Source organism: Ictidomys tridecemlineatus, chromosome X (genome assembly GCF_052094955.1).
Source record: "Ictidomys tridecemlineatus isolate mIctTri1 chromosome X, mIctTri1.hap1, whole genome shotgun sequence".
Classification (NCBI taxonomy): Eukaryota; Metazoa; Chordata; class Mammalia; order Rodentia; family Sciuridae; genus Ictidomys; species Ictidomys tridecemlineatus.
Window position 1 is genome coordinate 121485221 of NC_135493.1, and position 26612 is coordinate 121511832.

The 26612-nt window shown below is 44.3% G+C and overlaps 1 protein-coding gene across 2 annotated transcripts in view; it reads left to right on the forward strand.

The window, feature by feature from the left end:
• The first annotated feature begins 6887 nt into the window (after positions 1-6887).
• The window catches only part of Gpr143 (G protein-coupled receptor 143), a 39422-nt gene continuing 19697 nt past the window's right edge, over positions 6888-26612 (forward strand). The window contains exons 1-5 of one of the 2 annotated variants that reach the window (XM_005335543.5): positions 6889-7327; positions 11791-11900; positions 12709-12803; positions 22667-22759; positions 25826-25935. In XM_005335543.5, the coding sequence (XP_005335600.2) occupies positions 7078-7327; positions 11791-11900; positions 12709-12803; positions 22667-22759; positions 25826-25935 (658 nt within the window). In that variant the 5' untranslated portion in view covers positions 6889-7077. Of the gene's footprint in view, positions 7328-11790; positions 11901-12708; positions 12804-22666; positions 22760-25825; positions 25936-26612 lie in introns of both variants that reach the window. The other variant, XM_021733422.3, reaches the window with a different exon arrangement.

Here is a 26612-nt window from a genome sequence, read left to right on the forward strand (position 1 = left end):
TGCGTATCCAAAAATGAAAAAATGTGGATTTACATGCAAAACACCTTGCTTGACATTAACTTAACTTTGAACTATCCCTGATGGTTCTTGCCTATTTGTGGCTCTTAGTCTTAGTCATTCATCATTTAAATGAACAGTATTTGCTGCTCACATCACAGTGAGCTTTCAAAACATTTCTGGTCTCCTATTCTTTTTACTTGGTGTTTATTCCATCACGAATGTCAGTTTCAACTTTTGAGCTAGACTAAAACTGTTTCTGTTGGTAAATTTACGTCACCAGGCTGTCATCAATGGTTCTTTCTTTCTGGAATGGATGTGGGCCAGCAAATTGAGCTGTGAATTGAAAATTGAATTGCTGTGAGGCAAATCCTGATTTGCCTTCCATCAGAGCTTTATTCTCACAGTTAACAAGTGACTGGTTGACTTCCATGGAGAAAGCATTTAAGATGGTGCATGAAGAAAATCATTAAAAATGCATTAAGATGGTGGAGAAGATGGTAGGATGGTTAGCAATGGGGTAAGATCCATTTGAGGGCAGTGAGCAGCCCACTTCGGCAAAGAGCTTCTTCCAGGAGTTTACTGTCCTCCACTTCTATCTCTACTGGGGTAAAAAATCTTTAAGTTTCCTGCAAAGAAAATTGCCAGGGCATTCTGTTTCTCAACATAATATCACTTCAATTTCTTTCACCAAGTCCTTAATCATCATCTTCCCCTTCTATTTATTCTCTTTTGCTCCCAGCATCCTACTTCTGTCTTGGGTTAATATCAAACATTTGTCATGCCTTGGGGCCTTCAGAATCTGGAAGGAAGGGTGTTGTTCATCATTCCTAGACCAATACTTCCACTCTTGACTCATCCTTGGTGCCAGGCGTGGTAGAACACACATGTAATCCCAGTATCTTTGGAGGCTAAGGCAGGAGGATCACAAGTTTGAGGCCAGAGTCAGCAACTTAGTGAGGCCCTAAACAGTTTAGTGAGACCTTTAGTGAGACTTGGTGGGGAAGCATCCCTGGGTTCAATCCCCCCCCCAATAAAAAAGGTTTCTTGACTTATCTGCATGCTAATCAATTATTCTACATCTATTCTGAATCAAGCTCTGCCCATTTCAAATATGGCCTAGGAGTTCCTTTTGTTTTTCAAGGGGTAAACAGAAGCTCTAGAGCCTTGCTATTTGGTGCAGGAGCCATAGGCCAGTAGCATTCACATCTCTTGGGAGCTTGCTAGAAATACAGAGCTTGGAGTCCCACCCCAGACATCCTAAATTAGGTCTGCCTTATAATAAGATCTACAACTGAGTCCACATTAAGTCTGACAAGTACAGCACTGTTCTCAGGCCTGATGTCATCTCAAATGACTCCCTATTTAAAAAGGCACCATTTATTTATTTATTTGAGATGGGGGTCTTGGTATTTTGCTCAGGCATGTCTCAAACTCCTAGGCTCAAATTTTCTTCCTGCTTCAGCCTCCTGGGTAGCTAGGACTATAGGGGTGTGCCACTGCATTGGCTACAATATAATTGGTAACTGGGGATTGGACCCAGGGGTGCTCTACCACTGAGCTACATCTCAATCCTATTTTATTATTGTTATTATCATTGTTGTCATTGTTATTATTTGTACTGGGAATTGACACCCCAATCCCCCTGCCCCCTTTTTGGAGACAGGATCTTGCTAAGTTGCTGAGGCTGGTCTTGAACTTATGATCCTCCTGCCTCAGCCTCCCTAGTTGTTGGGATCATAGGCAGGCACCACTGCACTTGCTACAATATAATTTTAAACCACACTCAATCCCTATCTCTTTCCACTCCACTTTGTATTCCTTTTCTTTTTTTCTTTCTTGGATGTTGATGGACCTTTATTTTATTCATTTATTTATACGCAGTGCTAAGACCGAACCCAGTGTCTCCCACATGCTAGGCAAGCTCTCTACCACTGAGCCACAACCCCAGCCCTCCACTTTGTATTTCTTACCTTTATGACTGGTTAGTTTATTTGTTGCTAGCAAAGGTTTTGTTCTTTACATGTTCTTCTTTATTAAGGTCTGATAATGTTCCCTATTTATTGGACATAGGTTGTCTCTTTATCTTTGCTCAATTTGCATATAGTACCTTGGTAAATTTATCTTCAACTGAATAGAAAAGCAAGGACGCTGTTGAGTCTGCAATAGAGCTGAAAGGAGGCTGCGGATGGCACTTCCAGGAGTGGAAGGTCAGCCTGACCAATATAGTAAGACTCCCATCTCAAAGAGGGGGGTCTTCAGAGAAAGAGAAAGTAAATGGTGAGGGTGCAGAGAAACGGGACCTTGAGTGTCCTGTTGATGTGACTACAGATTGATAGAGCCACCATGGAGAAAGAGTATGGAAATTCCTCGAGATATTAAAAAGAGAGCTACCATGTGACTCAGCAATCATCTTCTGGATATATACCTGAAAGAGGTAAAATCACTTCCTTTATATCTACCTACTGGTTTATCTATAATGTGAAATAGTATTCAGCCTTTAAAAAGAAGATCCTGGACAGGAGATATAGCTCAATTGATAGTGTGCTTGCCTCATATGCACAAGGCTCCGGAGTTCCAATTCCCAGCAAAACACACACACACACACACACACACACATACACACACACACTAAATAAAGAAGATCTTGCCATTCACAACATCAATGAACTGGGAGGACATTATGTTAAGTGAAATAAGCCAGACACAGAAAGAAAATGACCATATGATCTCACAGATAAGTGAAATTTTAAAAAAGGAAAAAGCTCAAGCACACAGAGACAGAGAATGAAAGAGTGTTGCCACGTTCCGGGAGGGGTACTGCAGGAAGTGGACGACATATCTAAGAAGACAAAAGAGCAGACTGAAGAATGAACAAGTTCAGAGATCTGACATCCAACATGATGACTAAAGTTAATAAAATTGTGTCTGAGATCTTTGTTAAAGAAGTGGGTTTTAGCTGGGCATGGTGGTGCACTCCTGTAATCCCAGAGGCTTGGGAGGCTGAGACAGGAGGATGGCAAGTTCAAGTCTAGCCTCAGCAACTTAACAAGATCCTGTCTCAAAATTAAAAGGCTGGAGATGTGGCTCAGTGGTTAGGATCCTCTAAGTTTAATCCCCAGTAAATAAATAAAATTTTATTGGAATACAGCTCTCCCCACACACTAGTATTCTTTACCTAGGATTAGGTATCAGTAAGACCCACCTGCAAGGCTCATTCTTCATATTAAATGAGATGATTAATATAAAATTCAGAGCACACTCTGCCCACACTCCATACATTATTTATTTAAGTCTAATTTATAATTTAAATTCACATTACTGCAGACAGTCTCCTCACCATCCATCAGCCCCATCTCCTTCCTCCCCTGGATTCTACAGGATATCCAAGTTTATCATGAACACAATCCTTCTAGCTGAGACTGAGGCTGGCAGGGTCTCTCTGTGAAAAATAAATTGCCTGGGAGAAAAACCCACTGAAACTTTTCTAGCAGTTAGTGCGTCTGATCTAGTGGGGCTGGCAGGCTAATTGCAGGTTGTAGATAGAATGGAAAGAGAAGATGACAGCATTTCCAGGGGATAAATATCCTGGGAAGTCCAATCCATGAAAAAAGAGAGTGAATTCAGGTGCTAAATTAGGAGAAAGGCCAAAAACAATGGAGTAAAGATGCAAAAAAGAATGTACATCCGAGTACTCAAAAGTCCTGGTTATTACTACACCAATTTCTCTAAATCCATGTTTAGCAGTATCATCTTTGTATATCTCACTTTTCTACACTGTTTTCAGATGTTCTACCTCCCAAGTGTGTGCATGCACATAGAATACATGTATTTGCTTTATTTCATGGATGTTTTCTTATTTGTAGTTGTACTGTTCCATGAAAAACTTCTGTCATCTGTTTTATTTTTTGTACTAATTTCAAGTTCTTCACTTTGGTAATAGAATTTTTTAAATTACTTTATTTGTTTTTAAATTTCCTGGTGCCAGGGATGGAACCCAGGTCTTGCATGTGCTAGGTAAGTAGTGTGTTACACTCCCAGCCCAACTGGCTTTTGTAACCAGGGCTTCTGCCTTTTTGTTATGAGGCCCGTCTTTGCAGTCATCTGTACCACTTGGGCCTAGGAATATACAATTACAAGAATTTCCTCCCCAAGAAAGTTCTGACCAAGGGCCTCCCCCCAGGTTTGCGCATGGGAAGAAGAGGGCCAGGCCATGTGCAGCAGGGACTCAAAACAAATTGAAATGCACGAACAGGTTTGCATGGCTGGGCCACACAAAGCCCATGCAGCCACTCCTTTCACTTTGACCTTGGAAAACACACACACTAACCACCAGAAGCAACCTCTGCGTACCAGGAGAGAAGGAAAGAGGAGTTCGACTGTGCAAATCAGATATAAGGATTTTATGCTTCTCCAGCTCAACGTCTGGGGAGTCTTTCTAGGGTGCTTTCTACTGTTTGTATGACTAAGTATGTGGTTCAGAAGAGCTCCTAAGGTCTTTGAAAACGTCAGTCTGCTCTGACTTCTGGCAGGGCAGCTGCTCGAACACACTGCGTTTATAGACGTGCCAGGTCTCGATTCTTTTGAAGTGGTGGCGTTTGCAGCCCATTGTTAAATAAGGCTCTGCTTCCCGTCTGGCAGAGCAAGCCTCCTGTCTGTCTTCCTTGGGGACCCAACAGGAAACGCAGGCCTGTGGTCCCCAGAGGAAGCAGGCCCAGGATCTGAGCTCCAATTGTACAAAGCAGATGAGCCATTGAGGTGGGAGGGAAAAGAAGTGTTCTCGTCTAAATGAAGAGCCCCTGCAAACAAAAAGGACACTTTCGCGTTGGTTGATTGAAAAGAATTGAAACAGGGTGCCATCTTGCAGGCCTGTTATTTCAGTTACTTGGAAGTCGGAGGCAAGAGGTTGATAAACTGAGGTCAGCCTGAGCAACTTAGTAAGACCCTGACTCAAAATAAAATAAAGACACAGGGCGGGGGAGATGGCTGTTTTGGTCAGCCTTTTTTGCTGCTGAAAGACCCGACCAGAACAACTGTAGAATAGGATAGGTTTATTTAGGGGCTTACAGTTTCAGAGGTCTCAGTCCAAAAGTGGCTGGCTCCATTCCTTGGGGATCAAGTTGAGGCAGGACATCATGGTGAAAGAGTGTGGCAAAGGGTAGTCGCTCACATGATGATCAGAAAACAGAGAGAAACTCCACTCTCCAGATAGAAACTATATACCCTGTAGCCTTGCCCCCAGTGAACCACTTCCTCCAGCCACACCCCACCTGTCTCTAGTTACCACTCAGTTAATCCCATCAGGGAATAATTCACTGATTAGGTTAAGGATATAACCCAATAATTTCTCCTCCAAACCTTCTTGCACTGTCCGTACATGAGCTTTTGGGGGACACTACATCTAAACCGTACAGTGGCTAAGTGGTATATGACAGAGCTGGTGGCTTTTTCTTTCTTTCTTACATTCTTTCCTTCTCTTTTTCTGTGCTGGAATGGAACACCCAGGGCCTCACACTTGCTAGGCAAGTGTTTTACTGCCTTTTTTTTTTCTTAATAAAAGCCACAATCTAGAGGGGACTCTTTTGTACATCCTTAAATAATTTAAGAGGAAAACAGCTTTATTCTGTTTGCTATCATTAGTATGCTATAATTAAAAAAATTTTTTTTGGTTGTTGATAGACTTTCTAAATTTTTTAATTCATTTTTAAATGTTTATTTTTTAGTTGTAGTTGGACACAATACCTTTATTTTATTCATATATTTTTATGTGGTGCTGAGGTTTAAGGGAAGAGCTCTACCACTGAGCCACAACCTCAGCCTCCAAATTTTATTTATTTATATGCAGTGCTGAGAATCGAACCCAGTGCCTTGCACATGCCAAGCAAGTGAGCTACCGCTGAGCCCTAGCCCCAGCCCCATAGTATGCTATAATTTTAAAAACTAGTTTTCTCTTATTTTTTATTCAAAATTATTTTAACTGGCACATAAAATATAAACATTGTACATATTAATGGGATATCATGTAATGTTTTGATACATGTATATGCATTGCATTAATGTTTAAATCCAGTTAACCATGTCTATCACCTCAAATATTTATCATTTCTTTATAGTACAAACTTTCAAAATCCATTCTTCTTGCTTTTGAAATGTACAGGTCATCACTCTACTGTGCAATGGTACATCAGAACTTCTTGCTCCTATCTTCAATATAACTTAGGATCATTGGTCAGACTCTCCTCATCTGATCCTTACTATCCCTGGCCTCTGGTAATCACCATTCTGCTGTTTCTTAAAGAATTATCTTAATGAAATTCACCCCCACCCCCACCTCTGGCCCCCAATACACACACTGGGAACCCAGCCCAGTGGCACTCTATCACTGAACTGCATCCCCAGCTCTTTTTTATTTTGACAAGGTTTTGTTTAATTGCTGAGGCTAGCCTCAAACGAGATCCTCCTGCCTCAGCCTCCCAAGTAGCTGGAATTGCAGGAGTGCAACTCTGGGCTTGGCTTTCTGAATTTTAAATGAAAATTCTACCTCCGTGGGGTTGTTCCAATTGGGGAGAGTGACTATGCACAAAAGACTGTTTTAACCACATCGTTACTTGAGAGAGATGGTTTTATAGACATGAGCCACAGTTGATGCATACATGCGTGGGGCCTCAAAGACATCAATATCAGAATCTCAGAGTCCAAACAGCGGCTGTCTGTCTCCCGAGGCACAGTTTTCTAGCAAGACCAGCCAAGACGCCATGGTAGATTTGAGGCTGTAAATTCTGGAGAATTAAACCACGGGGAAGGGCTGGGGAAGGGGAAAAGCTGACGTCCCCTATCTCTGGTTCTTCTCCCCTGCCCCTCCTCCTGCAGATCAAGCCTCACCCTCGTGAGTCCTCGTGGTCTTTGCAGAGGGCGCACAGCCCCCACCAACCCTGGCGCCTTTTCTGCAAGCACCGGGGGCGGTTAGGTGGGGGAGAGGCCCAGGGCACATGATGTCCCCCTCCCTCAGCCAGCCCGGCACATGACCTAGGCCGGCCAGCGGGGTCCTGGCAGACCCGAGCCGCATCCCGGAGCCGGCCCATGGCCTCCCCGCGCTTGGGGACCTTCTGTTGTCCCACTCGGGACGCTGCCACGCAACTCGTGCTGAGCTTCCAGCCGCGGGCGTTCCATGCGGTGTGCCTGGGCAGCGGCGGGCTCCGCCTGGTGCTCGGCCTCCTGCAGATGCTGCCCCGGCGCCCACCCGCCGGGCCCGGGGCCCCTTCCACCTCCCCGCCTGCCTCGGCCCGCATCCTGAAGGCCGCTGCTGCTTGCGACGTCCTCGGCTGCCTAGGTAAGGGCGCGGCCCACCGCTGGGACACACTTAGTGCTGGGTGGAGGGTGCGCGGTGGCCCCGCGACGGAAATCTGCTCCGTGCCCGGCCGGTGCCAGGGCTCGCGCGTCTGAGCGCTTCTAGCACCAAGCCGGGAGCTGGAGGCCTTTTGATTCCAGGAACTACTCTGGACGACTAGGGGATTCTGCAAAGCAAGAGGGAAAAGTTCAGGTCTAAGGATCATTGCTTCAATTTTGAAAAGCGTTCACTGTGTTTGTTATTGCGATCTTATTAGAAAAACCTCGGACAGTGTTGTAAAGGAAAGTCTGGAAAATAAGGGTGCATCCAGCAGAGACCATGGGTGGGCGTGCGCACCTTGCTATTTTGTACCGACTTTATACCACATCTTCTTTTGTGCGTTATTTATTTTTTTACCTGAACCCTTCCTTTTGCAGTGCTGGGATGAACCAAGAGCCTCAGGCAGGCCCTACAACTGTGCAACACCCTTGGGCTGCCCCAGGTTTGATTTTTACCCAGGTGTGTCAAGTGCAGGCTGCAGAGCAAACCCCTTCTGCTGAGCGTTTTCTGTAACTCTTCCTCCCCCACCAAGGACCGGTTTTACATTTTAAAATGATTTTTTAAATCGAAGCAGATTTGCTGACATGTGAATATACATGAATTTAAATGTTAGTGTCCATAAATAAAGTTTTACAGAACACGGCTAGGCTCTGCATTTCACCTCATCTAGGACCAGATCTGCCCTACCAGAACACGGCGGAATATTGGGCAGAGAAAGTATCACCACAAAGCCAAATATGGTTACTATCAGCCCTCAAAGGAACAATTTTGCCAAATTTTGCTTTAAACATGACACATTTTATAGAATCTGCTTTAAACTATAGCATGATACATTTTATAGAACTCTAAAGTTGAGTTTTGCCATTTTGTTTAACTTTTTGTTGGAAAGTTCCCAACATACATCAATGTAGATATGACATATAAACAACCATCATGCATCCTCATGTACTCTCCACCAACTCCCTGTACTTGCCCTTCTCCCTTCTTACTGGCTTAATTTGAACCACATTTCAAACTTCATGTCATTTCATCCATTCAGATTTGAGTATAGAGCACTAAAACATAAGAACTCTATTTATTTGTTTATTTTTGTGGTCCTGGGGATTAAACTCAGGGCCTTGCACATGCTAAGCAAATGCTGTATTCCTGAGCTACATCCCTAGCCTTTCCCTCTCTACTTTTAAAACTTTTTTCAAGAAATACAAAGCAATTCTACTGGCAATTCCTTTATGGTCTTATTTAGTAACTTTTTCTTAGTTTTCACTTAAAAAGCTCTCTCTCTCTCTCTCTCTCTCTCTCTCTCTCTCTCTCTCTCTCTGTCTCTCTCTCATTTGGTTCACAAAAAGAGTCCTTTATTTCTGGGAGGTAATTTTGGGTCCCAGCATTCCTAGCATCATCTCCTCTCTAATCCACTGTCAAGGGAGGGCTACCAGAGTGTGGGTTTCAGCACAGCCCTGATTAGATGAGAAGCCGCAAGAGGAAAAATGCTGCTAGGGTTGGGCATAGTGACCCTTGCCTATAATCCCAGCAACCGGGGAGGCTGAAGCTGAATAACCACAAATTTGAGGCCAGCCTGAGCAATTAGTGAGAACTTGTCTCAAAATCAAAAGGACTGGGGATGTAGCTCAGTGGTAGGTTGCCCCTAAATTTAATCTTCAATCCTTAGTACCACCAAAAAACAAAACTAAATGCTGATTGGGGTTTTTAAAACAGGTTGCTGGTATAGCGGTGCATGCCTGGGAGATTGAGACAGGAGACTTGGAAATTTAAGGCCAGCCTGAACAGTTTAGCAAGGTCTGTCTCATACAAATAAACAAAATCCAGCCCTTTTTAAAAATGTTATTTGATATAGAGTCTCGATAAGTTGCCCAGGCTGACCTCAAATTTGTGATCCTTCTGCCTCAAACCCCTGAGTCACTGAGATTACTGGTGTGTACTACTGGGCTCAGCTAAACATAAGAATTTTAAGCATATTTAACCCTGGTGTTATTATCAATTTAAAATAATTAAAAGCAATTTCTTAATGTTGCCAGTGTTAGTTCAGTTGTCCCATAAATGTTATTTTATGGTGGGTTTGTTCAAGTAAACACTCAAATTCTGCCCACACTTTGTAATTACTTGATGGTGTTGACCTTGTTGGAACTTTTTTTTTTTTTTGCAATGTTTATCTTGAGGCAAAGCCTATGAAGCCTGTATTAACTGCCTGGTGTACCCTACTTTGAGCTGGTACCTGGACACAGGTGTTGTGTATCCCAGGACCCATTTCTGTTCTGTCCTTTTGCCCAGAGTGACAAAAACATGATTGAAGACTCTCCAAACCTTGATTTTAAATAAATATTATGTAACCTCAAGTCATTTTCTCAGACTTGAAGAATAAGACAGGAAAGGAATTTTTCTTATTAGGGATAACATCATTTTGGTGCAGGATTATTCAATGAAACATTTGTTTTCTTCCTGATTCCACTAAGTCATTTTTTAGGAAGAGATCTTAATAGTAGTTTATTTCTGTTACTTGAATATCTGGAAATAAAGATATAACCAAATATATTTTCAGAGTTGGTGGAAGAACACCGTGTCCTTTAAAGAGGGAGGTGGAAGATGTTGTAGGAAAATGAGCAGAAGTTAGGAGAAGGCCAGGTGACTGTGCTCCCTCTGAAAATGAGTAAAACGAATGCCTACCTCATAGGGCTTACACTGAGCTCAAAGCACTAAATTATAAAGCACTATACAGAAAAGGTGTTTTTTTGTTTGTTTGGTTTTTGTTGTTGTTAGCAGTGGCTAGATAGTGGGAAGGTGTAGGTTAAGCTTTCTAGTGTTCATAGATCTCCTTTAATAGCATAATAAATAGCACATGTATGCTTAGTTGTGTTACAAGTACCTATGTATTCAGTGGTGTACTAGTAGGCTTTTCATTGCTATGACCAAAAGACCTGACAAGAACAGCTTAAGAGGGCTGGGGATGTGGCTCAAGTGGTAGTGTGCTCGCCTGGCATGCGTGCGGCCCGGGTTCGATCCTCAGCACCACATACAAACAAAGATGTTGTGTCCGCCAAAAACTAAAAAGTAAATAAATATTAAAAAATTAAAAAAAAAAGAACAGCTTAAGAGGAGGAAAAGTTTATTTTGAGGCTCATGGTTTCAGAGGTCTTAGTCCATAGATGGCTGACCCCATTCTTTGGGGCCTGAGGTGAGACATCAGGAAGTGAGACATCATCATGGCAGAAGAGTATGGCAGAGGAAGGCTGCTCAGGACTTGGCACCAGGAAGGAGAAAGAGAGAGAGAGACTTCCTTCATCACAGACAAAATAGAAACCCCAAAGGCACACCCCAGTGATCCACCTCCTCCAGTCATACCCTACCTGCCTACAGTCACCACCCAGGTCATCCATATCAGGGGATTAATGCCCTGATTAGGTTATATTAGGTTATTTCACCTTTACATTTTCTTATACTCTCTCACACATGACTTTTGTGGGATACTTATACCTAAATCATAACAGGATACATTTAAACAAAGGGCATTGCATTACTTTGCAAAGAGCTGTAATGTACACCATAAGTGTGTGTGTGCTAATTGAAGAATGTTAAATATTTGAGCCTACCAGCAAGGAAAACTCACAGATAATAAATGTCCAAAGCAAAGTACTGAGATCTAATTTTTGAAAATTTTACATGTAGTTTTCAAAAGAATGAAGGAACTATACATTTAAGCTTCAGAATTGTGCTTTGTAAATAATTCTCTACGTAAGGAATAATTGACATGAACATTAAAAATATAGCTAAGAAATACAGATTGCTATTTACATAAACACTTTGTAATGCCAAGTCAACAAGCAAACAAAAAATTGGAGGACAAGCTTGTGGCTGATGTTGCTTTCAATTGAAATGGAAGTGCCTGCGATCGATTTGCCAATATAAGATGGGTTTTCTGAATAACAGTTCTTCTTCCTTCCCCTTCCCATTCCTCCTCCTCCTCTTCCTCTTCATTTTCTCCTCCTCCTTCTCCTCCCTTTTTTCTGAACACGTGAACGTGTTTTTCCCTCTCCCTCCTTCCTTCCTTCTTTTCTCTCCCTTTCTTCCTTCTTTCCTTTCTTTCTCCTCCTTCTCTCCTTCCCTTCCTCTTTCCTACTCACTCTCTTGCTCTCTTCCTGTTTCTCTCATATGTGTTACTAGCTGTCATTTTTACAAAGTAACTAGTCAGCTTTAGATGTGAATTAGAGTCAGATGCCTTAGAGTCATCTACTTCTCTCTTTTTCTAATATTTATTTTTTAGTTGTAGTTGGACACAAGACCTTTATTTTATTTGTATATTTTCATGTGGTGCTGAGGATCGAACTCAGGGCCTCGCACGAGCTAGACGAGCGCTCTACCGCTAAGCCACAGCCCCTTATCTACTTCTCTATTAGGGATCATCCTTCGGTCGGCAGTGTGGCTGGGATTCCCAGATTTCGTTGAAAACATCTCTGATGGCAATGGAACAGACATCTGGCCTGCTGCTTTCTGTGTTGGGAGCGCGGTAAGTGCCCCCTCTCTGCGTGCTCTCCTCCCCACCTCTGTGCCTGTTGCGCTGTGGTCCCCAAAGTGAGCAGCAGCAACCTCTGGGAGCCTGTGAGGAATGCAGATTCTCAGGCTGTGCACCAATCTACAGATGAGGAAGCCTGGGGTGGGGCCTGGCCAGCGCTGTATTGTCACAAACTCTCCAGGGCTTATATCCATAAATCATTAAATAAATAAGTAGCCCCCCACACACACACACAAAACACACTATGCTTGGCGCACCTCATTTTATTGATGCTCACAAGAAGGGCTTAAATTAAGCAAATGTAGATATTGAATCACTGGGTCTGGAGCGGAATTCCCAGTTCCTTTTTTTTCTTTTCCTCCCTGCCTTCCAGGGCTTCCTAACTGCACCTCCGTGAGGCCTCCTCTCAGCCCACAGCAGGGAGGCGCAGACCTCCCTGCTGCAGTTAATACCTCCAGCCTCTTCCTCACCCCTTCTCCTCCAAGGGACTTTCCAAGTGCCACGTGCCCACAAAGAGCTTCTACTTCAAAGCCCCCATCGATCTTTCATGCCTACAAGCATACCAAATGCGAGGTTGGGTGGGGCTCCTTAGTCAGATCCTGCTAAGCAGAGCACAGATGCACAAGTCCTTCTTGGGCCACAGCCCACCCCTGTTCTAGAGACTGTCTACATGTGACCGTGAGCTCACGTGGGCTTCTCCTTGATGTCAGAAGAAGCCCACATCTGCCATCTCATTTCCCAGAGGGACTGGAGGCCTCGTGTGTTTCCAGAATCTTTGATGCTGGGTTCTTGCTGTTTACAGATGTGGATCCAGCTGTTGTACAGTGCCTGTTTCTGGTGGCTCTTCTGCTACGCGGTTGACGCCTATCTTGTGATAAGGAGATCGGCAGGACTGAGGTATTCACTGGGCACAGAGGTCTGCCTGGTTGTGTTTTTTTTTTTTTTTTTAAAGAGAGAGTGAGAGAGGAGAGAGACAGAGAGAGAGAGAGAATTTTTTTTAATATTTATTTTTTAGTTCTTGGCGGACACAACATCTTTGTTGGTATGTGGTGCTGAGGATTGAACCCGGGCTGCACGCATACCAGGTGAGCCCGCTACCGCTTGAGCCACATCCCCAGCCCAACCTGGTTGTGTTTTATGAGCAATATTAGGAGATGCCATTGAGTATTCAAAGGTGGGTTGCAGACACTGTCTGTCAGTCTGGCAGCTGGCTCCCCCACCCAGAAGCATCTATGGCGGCTCATTCTCAGGCCAGAAGCCAATTCAAAATATTGAAGTTTTCAGGGCTGGGAACGTGGCTTAATGGTAGAGTGCTTGCCTAACATGTACTCATGGTTCAGTCCCCAGAAATGCAAAAAACAAACAAAAAACCACCTAAAACGCTGAGGTTTTTAAAATCTTGACAATAAGTAACTCAAGAAATTAAATATTTGAGGGATAGAGGAGGGGATGATTGATGGTAGATCACACTCTTGTGCAAGGCCCTGGGTTTAATCCCCAGCACCAAAAGAAAACAAAAACAAAAAAGAAATCAAATATTTGGAACTGGACGCATTAAAAATGAAGAGAAAGAAAAAAACTGGTATGACTATAAACAAGTTGTGTGTGGGGAGGTACTGGATAGTGAACCAGGGGATTTCTACTGAGCTATACCCTCAGCCTATTTATTTTGAGATAGGGTCTTGCTAAGTTTCTTAAAATTCCCAGGCTAGCCTTGAACTTGCCTTCCTCCTACCTCCCCAAGAGGCAGGGATTATAGGTGTGTGTCTCTGTGCCCTGCTGAATTTAGACAAATTTTTAAAATTTTCTTTTAATTTTGTTTTGGTACTGGGACTTAAACCCAGGAGTGCTTTACCACTGAACTATATGCCCAGCCATTTTTATATTTTGAGATAGGGTCTTGCTGAGTTATTTAGGACCTCATTAAGTTGCTTAGGGCCTAAATTACTGAAGCTGGCCTTGAACTTGTGATCTTCCTGCTTCATCCTCCCGAGTTGCTGGGATTACAGCAGTGTGCCACTGTGCCCAGGTATGACAATTTTTCACTATACATCAAAGACTGTATGAAGAACTACTTCTGTATATATTGACATCTTATATTAAAAGTGGAACAGATGAGGGCTGGGGCTGGAGGTGTTTGTCTGGCAAGGACTCACACAGAGGTTGGTGCCTTGGGCATAAGTAGGTTTGAGCTCCTGCTCAGGCACTCACTGTGTAACTGGTACCCACTGCATAAGATCACTGGAAAGCGTAACATCAATCACACATGTAAATGGATTAGAGTAGAGCCTGGCACATGGTGGGAGCTCAGTGGGTCTGAGCTGTTACTGTCATTGGGATGTTGACCATACAGCAACATCCAGAACCTAATTGACTAAGAGACATTGGACGTGGCCAAGCGGGGCAAGTGTCCAGGTCTCCTAGCTCTTAAGTCCAGGAGACATTTATTCCCTCCCCCGCCCAGTTCCTGGTCTGTTTCAATCAGAAAGTCCTTGCTTGCTTTTGCTTTTTGTCTTTTTTAAAAATGGGTTTATAAAGTTACATGTTTTTAAAAATATTTTTTAGTTGTCAATGGACCTTTATTTATTTGTTTGTTTATTTATTTATATGTGATGCTGAGAATAGAACCCAGTGCCTCACACATTCTAGGCAAGTGCTCTGCCACTGAACTACAACCCCAGCCCCTAAAGCCACGCATTTAACAGTAAAATCAAGTAGTTTCAGTATGTCGATAGATTTTTTTTTTTTTTTAGTAATACTGGGGATTGAACCCAGAGGTGCTCTACCACTTAGCTATATACTCCAACCCTATTTTATTATTTTGAGACAGGGTCTCACCAAGTTGCTCAGGCTGGCATTAAACTTGTGAGTCCCCTGCCTCAGCTTCCAGAATAGCTGGGATCACAGTTGTATACCACTGGGCACCATTGATATCATCCACTTTACAACTTTGTAATCATCTCCCCCAATCCCTGTACCATTTATTAGTCATTCCCCAATCTCTCCCCACCTTCCTCCACCCTGGCAACCAAAATTTTTAGACTCTATGGATATGCCTGTTCTGGCCATTGTAGATCAATGAAATAATGCAATATAGGACATTTCCTATATGATCTCTTAAGTTCAGCATAACATATTGAAGGTTTATCTATGTTGTAGTATGTATTAGCACTTCATTCCTGTTGTGGTCTGAGTCTTATGTCCTCCCCATCCAACAAGTTTTATTTTGAAATTCTCATCCCTAGCTAATGGTGTTAGGAAGCAGAGCCATGGGAGGCAATGAGGTCATGAAGGTGGAGGCTCACGAATGGATTGAGTGTCCTTATAAGAGACCCCGAGAGCTCCCAGCCTCTTCCACCATGTGAGGACCCAGTGAGAAGGTGTCATCTCTGAACCAGGAAGCAGCCCTCAGTAGACTCTGTGTCTGCCACATGTAAACCTTGGGCTGCAGTCTCCAGAGCTATGAGCATTCAATGTCTGTTTTTTATAAGCCACCCAGCCTCTGGTATTCTATCATGACAGCCAGAAATGACTAAGATAATTCCTTTTCATAACTGAATAATATTCCAGTGTGTGTATATATACTACATTTTGTTGATCCATTTAGTGTGTTTTTAGTGCTGGGGATTGACCCCAACAAACTAAGTGTATCAATGAACAGAAGGGGCCTGTTTTCTCCCAAGCCAGCTTTAAAAGGAGTTTCACACAATGCCACTTGCATAGTATTAGCCAGAATTAGTTTCTTGGTTGTGCTTAGTTGCTAGAGGACATAGGAAATAGTCTGTTAGCCTACTATGCTGCTCCTCTGGCTAACTTCTGGGTTATGTTATAAGGAAAAGAGGGAGAATGGGTACCTATAGGCAACTAGCAGCAGGAGTAGGCCTAATCCCTAAAATTGGTACAATTGCTGTGTTCCTGTCTGAGAGCCTCTCTCATCAATTTTGGGGAGTCAGAGCTATGACACAACTGAAGGTCTCACTGACAGCCAGTAACAGAGATCAGAGGAGCCTGGGAGTTCTGGAAGGAAGCCGGGTGAAGAGCATGCCCTCCACTGTCATTAGAGGGTGCATTACTTCACCCCACCCCTGGTAGGGCAGGTGGGGGTCACAGGACTGGGTTAGAAGGAACAGTGTGAGAACTGTCTGGACTCTCAGGGCGGGTAATCAAGAAGCCCTCCTTGGCACAGGCATGTGTTTAGAAATTCATCTTGGAACTCAGTGTTCAAGAAGGCAGGACTCTGGATGCTGGTTAGGCTTCCAAGGACCCGTCCTACACAGAAGGTGAACATCCCAGAACATGAAACACTATGCCTTCCAAGGGCAAGAGCAAGGGCAGGTTTCCAGTCCTCAGATGACTGATGGTCGGGAGTGAAATGAGCTCCCTAATCAGTCAGGAGCAGGGCACACAACAGATAAGTAAGAGGTGCTCCGTAGCCCTTACACAAAGCCTCACCTGATGCCTGGTGGGAGATGGCCCAGGGGACTCTGCTAGATGGACTTCACCAGGGCTGAGGGTTTGGGTTCCAAAGCTTCGGTAGCTCCATTTTAAGAGCCAGCTTGTTTTCCAGGGCAGCAGGTAGAGTTGGTCCTGAAGATGGCTATTAGGAGACTGCAGCTGGTCGGCCGGGGGGTATCCTGATGAATTCCAGGGCAGGGGCCAAACTTTGCAGGTATGGCCCTTTGCCTTGGAGATCCTGTCTTATGTAGCTGTTTTCTTTGGCTGGGGAGTTCTTTTAATTCTAATCCTCAGAAACATCATTAAGACAGATTTCAAGTCAAAATTTAAGTGGCTAATTCTGGCTGCAGGTGTGCAACATACCAGTTTTAAATACTAACAGACAGTGTGGTACTTGCGATCTTGGAAATGGCCATGAACTGAAGTCTCTACTTGCTCTAAGAAAATAAAAGAGTGATATGAAAGAATGGCCAAGGAGGATTTACACTCGCCTGGACTTGGAACAATTCAGTGGTTGGATAAGAGAGCAAGGGTCTTCAGCTGTGACCCGGCTGCTCCTGGGCTCCCCTGGGTTGGGCACTCACACTCTGGGGTGTGTTTCAGTGGCATCAGCCATTAATGTGGGAGCCACCTGCACCTGCTGGCCAGACCTGACTGCTGTCTTGCAGGATGGGCAAGAGTCATTTACCAGTCTTCCATGTCCTCTGACCTTGGACTTCCTTAGTCTGACCAGAGACCCACTCCCCACTCTGAAGATGCCATCAGCACTGTCCAGCCAAGAAGAGGGTCTGGAATGAAGAAATTCTGCATCCACTAATCCAGCCCTTTCAGAGAGCTGCTGTCTCTATGGGCTCGCTAAATCTCCCGAGAGCCAGAGACAAAACCTGCACTGCTGAGATACACCCCCACATGCTCCCAGTGAGGCCAGGGGAGGGCGGCTGCAGGAACTGGTTACGATGTGGGAGGCAAACTATGAAGGAGTCATTTCCTTATGGCCTCCCAGACAGCTGGCTACAAAATGTTTTCTCTCTTCCCAGAGTTCATTCCCTTTGTGAGCCGCCTCTGTTTCCCTCCCTCCTCATCTCTTTGGAGAAGGGCATCATTTCCCATTCTGATCTCTGAGCACCACTCCCTTCGTCTACACAGCTGATCTTTAGAGTGAAAATTCCACTGAAATGGGGGATGCTATTTACCAGGCACCCAATAGCGTTAAGAGGGACTGCCAGTGTACCCGACTGATGGGTACGCTGCCCTCCCCATCCCCTCAGAGAGAAGACACAAACTGAAGCCTACCCCACAGCATCTGGATGGCCACAGCCTCAAATCCTCTGGGGGAACAGGGTGGGGTGAGTTGAAGTACAAAGGTGAATGATAGAGATTGTCCAAGAATGCTAACCATGCAGGGAATGGGGAGTGCAGAGGTGGGACAAGAAAGGGAGCCTCATGCTCGTGGAATATCTAATACCACCAATTGCTGGACACATACCCTTCCTGGTCTGGGCTGAGCATCAGCCTGTCTTCTTGGATATTAGGAATTCCTTCAAGAAGGGTGGGAAGAGAAGTCCTTGTTTATTGGACGAGGCATTGGTCTCACAATGTTGAGATAAGGGGGCCAGCCCAGCTGAGTGGGAGCCAAGGCATTCATGTCCATCATCTGGGGAACCACAGATTCAGGTCAGGCTTGCTCCAGATCCAGTTGGACTCAGTCACAGGTCTGAGATTCAGTAAAGAGAAACCAGACACAACCAAGAATAGTCCCTTGACCTCACTTTCTATCATCTCCCCCAGAAACTTTAGATCACAGGGATTGGATAATTTTTTTCCCAAAACTACCCTCCATTCTTTACTGAGTCTTGTTTTGTTTTCCATGTTCAACTTTTTTTCTTTTTTTTGGCAATGCTGGGAATGAAACTCTGTCTCATGCCTGCTACCACTGAGCAACATCTTGCCTCTAAGATTCCACTTTTAAAGTTTTATCTTGTAAGCAATACATATATTTTTAGAAAAAATGAAAAGAATCTTCTGGTGGATTCTTATCATACCTAGAATAAAACTGACACAGTCCTGTGGACACCCTCTGTCCATTCTCTCATTCACTGTCTCTGCTCCAGTCACTCTGGCCTCCCAGCTTCCTTAGTCTTTGGCCCCACTTCCTTAGCCTGTGGCCACTTCTGCCATCTTCAAAGCCAGTAATGGTGGGTAAGACTCTAAACTCCCATCTCTCTAGTTCTTTGCAGCTGGTAAAGATTATCTGCTTTTTTTTCTTCCTATGGTCCTGGGGATGGAACCCAAGGCCTCACACATGCTAGCAAGTACTCTACTGCTGAGCTGCATCCCTAGCCCAAGATTCTCTGCCTTTATGGATTCATGTGGTTATTTATCCAGGACGCCTAGATCTAGGATAATCTTCCCATCTCAAAAGTCCTTCATTTAATCACATCTGCAAAGTATCTTGCCATATATAGCAACACGATCATAGATGCTGGAGATTAGGATAGAGATATTTTTGAGGACCTCTGCCCCAGCTAACATAAGTGTTGGCACCTTAACTTATAAACATAGTTTTGTCTCTTGGGTCCAACCTTCATTTTATGTAAACTCTTCTGCATCCCAGCCTCTGTGCCTAGCTTCCCCGTCAGGGCTGTGGAGAAACTTTGTTTCATTCTTAGCATTTCTGTGCCTCTCTAGACACTCAGAGAACACTTAGCCAGTGAATGTTGAGTGAGACATCATCTTGATGAAACTCCAAGATACTCTTTTTTAAAAAATATTTTTTAGTTGTAGATGGACAAAATACCTTTATTTATTTTTATGTGGTGCTGAGGATCAAACCCAGTGCCTCTCACATGCTAGGCGAGCACTCTACACTGAGACACAAGCCCAATCTCCATGATACTCTTTTAATTGACATGTAATAGTCATACCAAAATAATCATCCTTTAAAAATGTGCAGGTCAGTGGCTTTTCTTTTTCTTTTTCTCTTTTTGTAGTTGCAGATAGACAGAATGCCTTTATTTTATTTATTTTTGTGTGATGCTGAGGATTGAACCCAGGACCTCATGCATGCAAGGCAAGCGCTCTGCCACTGAGCTACAGCCCCAGCCCCTAGGTCAGTGGCTTTTAAGACATTCACAAAATAATACATCAATCAGTACAACTACTAATTCCAGAAAATTTCTACCACCACCATAAGAAACTCTGTACCCATTATCCATCATTCCCCACATAAAGGGAATCAGGCACTGTGTGGCCTTTTTGTGTCTGGCTTATTTCACTTGATACAATGTCTGCAAAGTTCATTGATATTGTAGCAGATATCAGCACCTCATTCCTTTTAAGTGGACCTTCCCTTTGCACATACCTGATATTCATCATACAGCTTAAGAGTATATGAAGCTTATGCTATTACTGGCCATTCCTGTTCTCTAAAGAATATTCCATTGCAGAAGGCTGAGGCAGGAGGATTTTAAGTTCGAGGCTAGCCTGAACAACTTAGCAAGACCCTGTCTCAAAATAAACAATAAAAGGGACTGGGGTGTGGTTCAGTGGTTAAGTACCCCTGGGTTTAATCCCCAGTACCAAAAAAAAAGTTGCAGTCAAATGAAGATTCAAGAGTGGCTGTGTTTCTTGAGTTTCACTGTTAATAGGATGCTGTCAATTTCTGGGGTCTCCTTACTCTTAAACTTACTGTGCCCCTTATAGTGCCTCAAGACAGGTGGGCATGCAGGCCAAGGTCAGTCTGATGGGAAAAGTGGGTGGAGGAAAGGGATGGCCAGCCTGCCTTGGGCCATAGTGTAAGTGGCAGGGAACAACATGGCCTGAGGTCCACCTGGCCTTTACCACAGTGGCAAGGGCAGGCCACAGAGGGCTATATTGTTCACATGACCGGGAAAAGCGACCCAAGGCTCTGAGTAGTGGGTTTTGCTAAGGAAATGCTATTAGTAGTCACCTGGATGTTTGGATTCAGGGATGGGACAACCTCAGGGGACCTGTACAACCTCAGGTCTCTCCCTGGAGTCGGGGTACAGGGTGAATAAGAGGGGAGGTTGTTGGGGATGGAGGATTGGGGGGACAAGGCTTGTGTACCATGCCCCTGAGATGGTGGATGTTATAGCTTGGATCTTAATTGTCACCTAAAGGCCCAGGTGTCCCAAGGCTTGGCCCACAGCTTGGCGCTATTGGGAGGTGGTGGAAATTTAGAGGTGGGGCCTACTGGCAGGTCTTTAGGTCATTGGGGTCATGCCCTTGAAGGAGACAGTGGGATCCTACCACCTTCCTCTTTCTCTCTTTTGCTTCTTGACCAAGAAATAAGTGGCTTTACTCTACCCTGATCCTACCATGATATGCTCAAAGCAACAAGCACAACCAGTCACAGGCTGAAAACTCTAAAACGGTGAGCCAAAATAAAACCTCTCTCTAATTTCTTTGGTCCAGTACTGGGCATTGAACCCAGAGGTCCTCTACCACTGAGCCACATTCCTAGGCCTTTTTATTATTTTCACTTTTGAGACAGGGTCTGGCTAAGTCACCCAGGCTGGCCTCAAAACTGAGATATTCCTGCCTTCACCTCTTCAGTATCTAAGATTTCAGGCATAAGCCACCATGCCATGCAATCTTTCTTCTTTAAAAATTCATTATCTCAGATATTTGTTATAGTAATAGAAGGTTGGGCAATATAATGTCTCAATCTATGTGGGCTACCATAACAAAATGCCATAAATTGAGTGACTTATAAACAGTAGATGCATTTCTTAAGCCAGGTATGGTGGCACAGATCTATAACTCCAAGTGACTCAGGAGACTGAGGCAGGAGAATCATAAGTTTGAAGCCAACTTTGGCAATTTAAGATAAGACCCTGTCTCAAAAATAAAAAGGTCTGTGGATGTAGCTCAGAGATAGAGTGCCCCTGGGTTCAATCTCCAGTATTCCTACACACACACACACACACACACACACACCACACACACACACACACACAGAATATTTCTTATAGTCCTGGAGGCTGGAAGTCCAAGGTCAAGGTATGGCAGATTCAATGTTTGGTACGTGTTCTTCCTGGTCCATAGATGGCCACTTCTCACTGTCCTCACATGCTGGAGCGGGCAGGGAGCTCCTGGGCCTCCTTCATAAAAGGCATTAATCCTATCCATAAAGTCTCTACTCTTGTGACTTCATTAGTTCTCCAAAGACTCCACTTTATAATGCTACACCTTTGGGGTTAGGATTTCACACAGGAATTTTGTGGGGATCCAAATATTCAGACCAGAGCTCATGAGAACCGAACAGTACTGTCCCTGGAGGGTACTATAGATGGAATGAACCTATTCTACGGTTTTATGGAGAGTGGGGCCTACTTAGTCAAGTCTCAAAAATAGCAGCCATTCCCATGAGAATGGCAACAACCAAACTTGAAGCCAGGCAAGGTGATGTACATCTGTAGTTCCAGCTACTCAGGAGTCTGAGGCAGGAGAACTGTTTGAGCCCCAGAGTTTGGTGCCAGCTAGAGCAAATGGTGAGATCCTATTAAAAAAAAAAAGTGGAAAACAAAAACTGTTGACAAAGATGTGGAGACTCTGGTTTCTGATAAAATTAAGCAGAGAGAGGCTGGGCGTATAGCTCAATGGTAGAGCACGTGGCTGGCATGTGCAAGCCCTGGGATCCATCCCATGCACTGGGAAAGAAGGAAAGGGAAAAAAAAAGAAAAACATAAACACAAAAATACCACATAATTCAGCAATTCCTCTTCTAGGTATACAACCCCAGAGAATTGAAAATAGGAACTCAAATAGTTTTATGTGCATGTTCGTTTGGAGTAGCAGTATTCAATCAGAATGTCCACTGATGGATGAATGGATAAATAAAATGTGGTCTATTCATATTATTCAGTCATAAAAATAAATGAAGCTGTGACATGTCTACAACAGCCAGATTCATAAAAGCAAAGCAGATCGGTGACTGTCAGGGACTGTGGGCTGGAGAGAATGGGGAGTGACTGCTAATGGGTACGAGCTTCCCTTCTGGGGATGATAAAATGTTCTAGAACAATTGAACCACATTGTGAATTTCCTAAGTGTCCCTGGGTCGTTCTCTTTAAATAGTTGATGTTATATTAGGTCAATTTCACCTCAACTGAAAAATAAGCACACACATTGGTGCCCTTGGCAGCACTACACCTCTGTGGAGGGTGGTTTTGCTCCTACCTTTCCTGGTTCAGAAGCTGGCCTGGTGGCTAGTCTGGTAGTTTCTTTGCCAGGCCCCTTTGTCCTCCTCTGAGCAGTGCCACCCTGTTCTGCTTCTCTCCTAGCACCATCATGTTGTACCACATCATGGCCTGGGGCCTGGCCCTCCTGCTCTGTGCAGAGGGAGCTGTCATGCTGTACTACCCCTCTGTGTCCAGGTAAGCCTCAGTGGCCCAGTTCTTATAGAAAATGAACAGGTCTGACTCACACAGTGGGTGACTTGGCGCTCAGCCCATCCTCTTGGCCCAGAGAGGCCACACTCACAGACCCATCTAGCTGAGAGACGGTGTGCTCACTGCATCCTTGCTCCCCAGATCTTTTCCCTGGGTCTGTCTTTCTCATTTGGGTGGGTGGGTGCCTGAGCATACAGCGTGCATGCGCAGATTATACCCCCTCCTCGTAACTAGAAAGATGCAGGGACAGCCCCTTCCATCTTGCCATAGCTTCCTCACACCTTTTCTTTAACACTGAAAGATCAGGCAAGTTTAACATTCTGAGGATGAGTTAGAAGTGATGTGGCCGAGGCAAGGACAGCTCCTGGAAGCTGACTCTCTGCCTCTCCCATCCTATGCTCTTGGCTACCCTGAACACAGATGCAGAGGAATGTGGTTCTGGAATTGTCTCAGGCATTTCTTCATTTAAAATCCCATCAGTGCCATCATTTGCAAGGTCTCAAAGCCCAACCAAGGATGTAGGCTCTCACTTCCACTGGAAAACAGGTGGACAGTGTCTTTTTGTGATTTTAGGGTTGTGTAGGTCATACACAGATCATCATAGTATAGCCTTTAGGACAAAACTGGCCCTTGATCTGTTTTCATTTTATTATATTTTAATTTGGGGTACTGGGGATTGAATCCAATAGTGCATTATCCCTGGAACAACCTTCCCAGCCCTTTTTATTTTTTTTTTAAATTTTGGGACAGACTCTCATTAAATTGAGGAGGCTGGCTTCAAACTTGCCATCCTCCTGTCTCAGCCTCCTGGTTCACTGGGATTACAGGTTTGTGCAGTCACGTCTGGCTGGTTATTTGAAATGAAATTTTACTGGGACCCAGCCACACGCATTTATTTATGTTCCAACTGTTACTGCTTTTCGGATATAATCAGAATTGAGTAGTTGCAAGAGACCATGGTGTGCCCTATGAAACTGAAGAAAAAGAAATTTTTTTTTTTTCCTGTGGTACTGGGGATTGATTCCATGGGTACTCTACCACTGAGCTACATTTCCAGCCCTTTTTTGAGCCAGGGTCTTGCCACATTGCTGAGTGTAGCCTCAAACTTGCCAGCCTCAGCCTCCAAGTAGCTGGGATTATAGGCATGTGCCACCCCACCTAGCTTTATTATCTCTCTTTATATAAAAAATGTGTTGACTCATGGTGTTGGTCATTCCTCCCCAGTTTTTTTGACTTCTCACAGCTACTCAGACATCTCAAACTGGTGTTGCCTTGTCAACTGTGGATATTGACAGAGAGCTAGCTAGCTCTGTCCTGCTTCCCGACTCCCCTAGAGTCTGTCCAGAATGTGTGGAAGTCTGGTATGGTCACTTTTCATGGGGAACTTCAAAAGGACAGACACAGTGTCACAGCTGTTCTAACAGAAGGATCTTAATAGGAAAGGGAGTTTCTTTTACTTGCCTTCACCTGTGGGACCCTGGTGATTTCTAGAAAAATTATCTTGGAGCCTGAGGGCACCACTGCTGCAGGGCTGGCTCATAGGGAACCCTGAGGTGCTCCTATGGGCTCCAGGAGGCCACCTGATCTAAGTGTCTTAATCTGTAACTGGCTATCTCTCTCTTTTTTTTTTTTAGGGGGCTGCGGGGAGTACCCGGGATGGAACCCAGGAGTTCTTTATTACTGAGCTATACCCCCAGTCCTTTTCATTTTTTAAATTTTGAGGCAAGATCTTGCTATGTTGCTGAGGCTAGCCTTGAACTTGCAATCCTCCTGCCTCAGCCTCCCGAGTGGCTGGGATCACAGGTGTGTGACACCTTAATCATCATTAAGAGATCATCATCTCTTAGTCCTCACATCCTGCAGTGCAGACCTCTTGGCATTCTGGTAGCCACATCCTCACTCTCTCATTGGCCACTTGATTTCCATCTTTACAATGGAATCTGCCACTCCCACTCCTCTCCTGCTTCCCATACTTCCCTAGAGTCTGTCCAGACCATGTGGAGCCTGGTAAGGTGTTTGACCACCACACAAATATTAATGTTAAGTATTAAGAGCATTTTCATTTTTATGATGGTACCTTCCATGGCTCAGGGACACTTCTGCCTCTCTCTGATTGGGCCTCAGGCATCCTCTGTCCCCTTTCTTCATTTATCATTTCCTCTGTGCCATTTTTCTCTCATTGACTTTCTGTGTATCTTAGTTGATGGTCCCTATTGGTAACATGTCAATGGCTTTCACCACCTCCTCTTACCACCATGTCCTATGGTGACTCATGTTGCTTATGACTCATCAGTAGAAATCCTAGTCCTTTTCCCTGAAAAGAACCACTGAAGAGTTGGTTGTTACTCCTAATGTGAGAAGGAATTTCCTTTGACATATGAAGGTCATACATTTGAATAGATCAAGGACAAGGACTGGATTTTTTTCATGTTATTGGCTGAGATTATGTAGTAAGTACTCAAAACCTAACTAGCTAATTAGTGCTTTTGTCTCCAAATTGTGTGTTTTCCCTTTGAAGAGACCTAGTGCAAAGAATCATCTACCATCCCAGATTTCTTTTCCTTTCTTACCTCTTCCAGTAGGGTTTTTTGTTTGTTTGTTTGTTTGTTTGTTTTGTACTGAGTATCGAACCCAGGGGCACTTAACCATATCCCCACCCCTTTTTATTTTTTTGTTTTGAGACAGGGTCTCCATAAATTGCTTAGGTTCTCACAAAGCTTGCAATCCCTGAGCCCCAGCCTCTTGAGTTGCTGGGATTACAGGCATGAGTCACCATGCCTGGGCCAGTAGTGATCTTTAAAAGCTGCCCCCACTGGAAAGCTTCAGAGGCTCTCCTATTTATAGGACAGAAACATGAACAATCTCCCCGAGTCTCCAGAAATTTATTGCTTCTTCTTGGACATGAGAAATGAGTCTGATTTCTTTAGAGTCTGGGCAGATTTATGCATTTCTTTTTTTGTTCTTATCCTCTTATCTCAGCCTGCAGATAAGTGGGTATATTTCAGCCAAAGCTTTTATTTCAAGAAGAATGATTTGCTGTTCCTCCCTCAGGTGTGAGAGAGGCCTTGACCATGCCATCCCACACTATATCACCACGTACCTGCCACTACTGCTTGTTCTGGTAGCTAACCCTGTCTTGTTCCAAAAGACAGTGACAGCAGGTAAGTAGCAGGGAAGTTCTCTGGGTACAAGGCCATGGGGTATAGCTCCGTCTCTTGGGCTGAGATGATAACATGTTGTCCTTCTGGAATGATCCAGGACAATGGACCTCACTCATCATCCTCCAGAGACATAAGCAGAATCAGTTGGAGACAGTGAACAGGTTTAGTAAGTTAAACTGAGCAGAAAGCATACTTAGTTGAGCACTACATGTTTGCCAATGTTTGTTAGCTTAAGGCCAGGACTAGCTGATTTTTCACTTTTGTGTGTAGCTCACCCTGGGTCTGCCCTTGGCATGCTTGTAGGCTCTGAAGGTGACCTTGGAAAACTGCAGAGGTGAGACAGGAGCAGGAGACTAAAGTGGATGGGGAAGGGATGAGGCGTGGACTGAGAGGTCCAGACACTCCCATAATGCACTTGGCCTAGTCCAGACACTCCCATAATGCACTTGGCCTATGCCAGTTCTCAGACAGGCAGGAAACAGGAAGTGGAGCACAGGAAGTGAGTCATTTGGGATGGTAAAAACTAGATAAGCATAACGTAGTGAGTCAGCAGAGAGACTCTGGGCCAGGACTGGGAACCTGCATTCCAGCCCTGTCATCTCCTCAAGAAAGCGTGACCTGGAGAGAGTTCCCACCTACTCAGGCTGCCTTGGATCTCTCAAGGGCAGAGCTGGAGT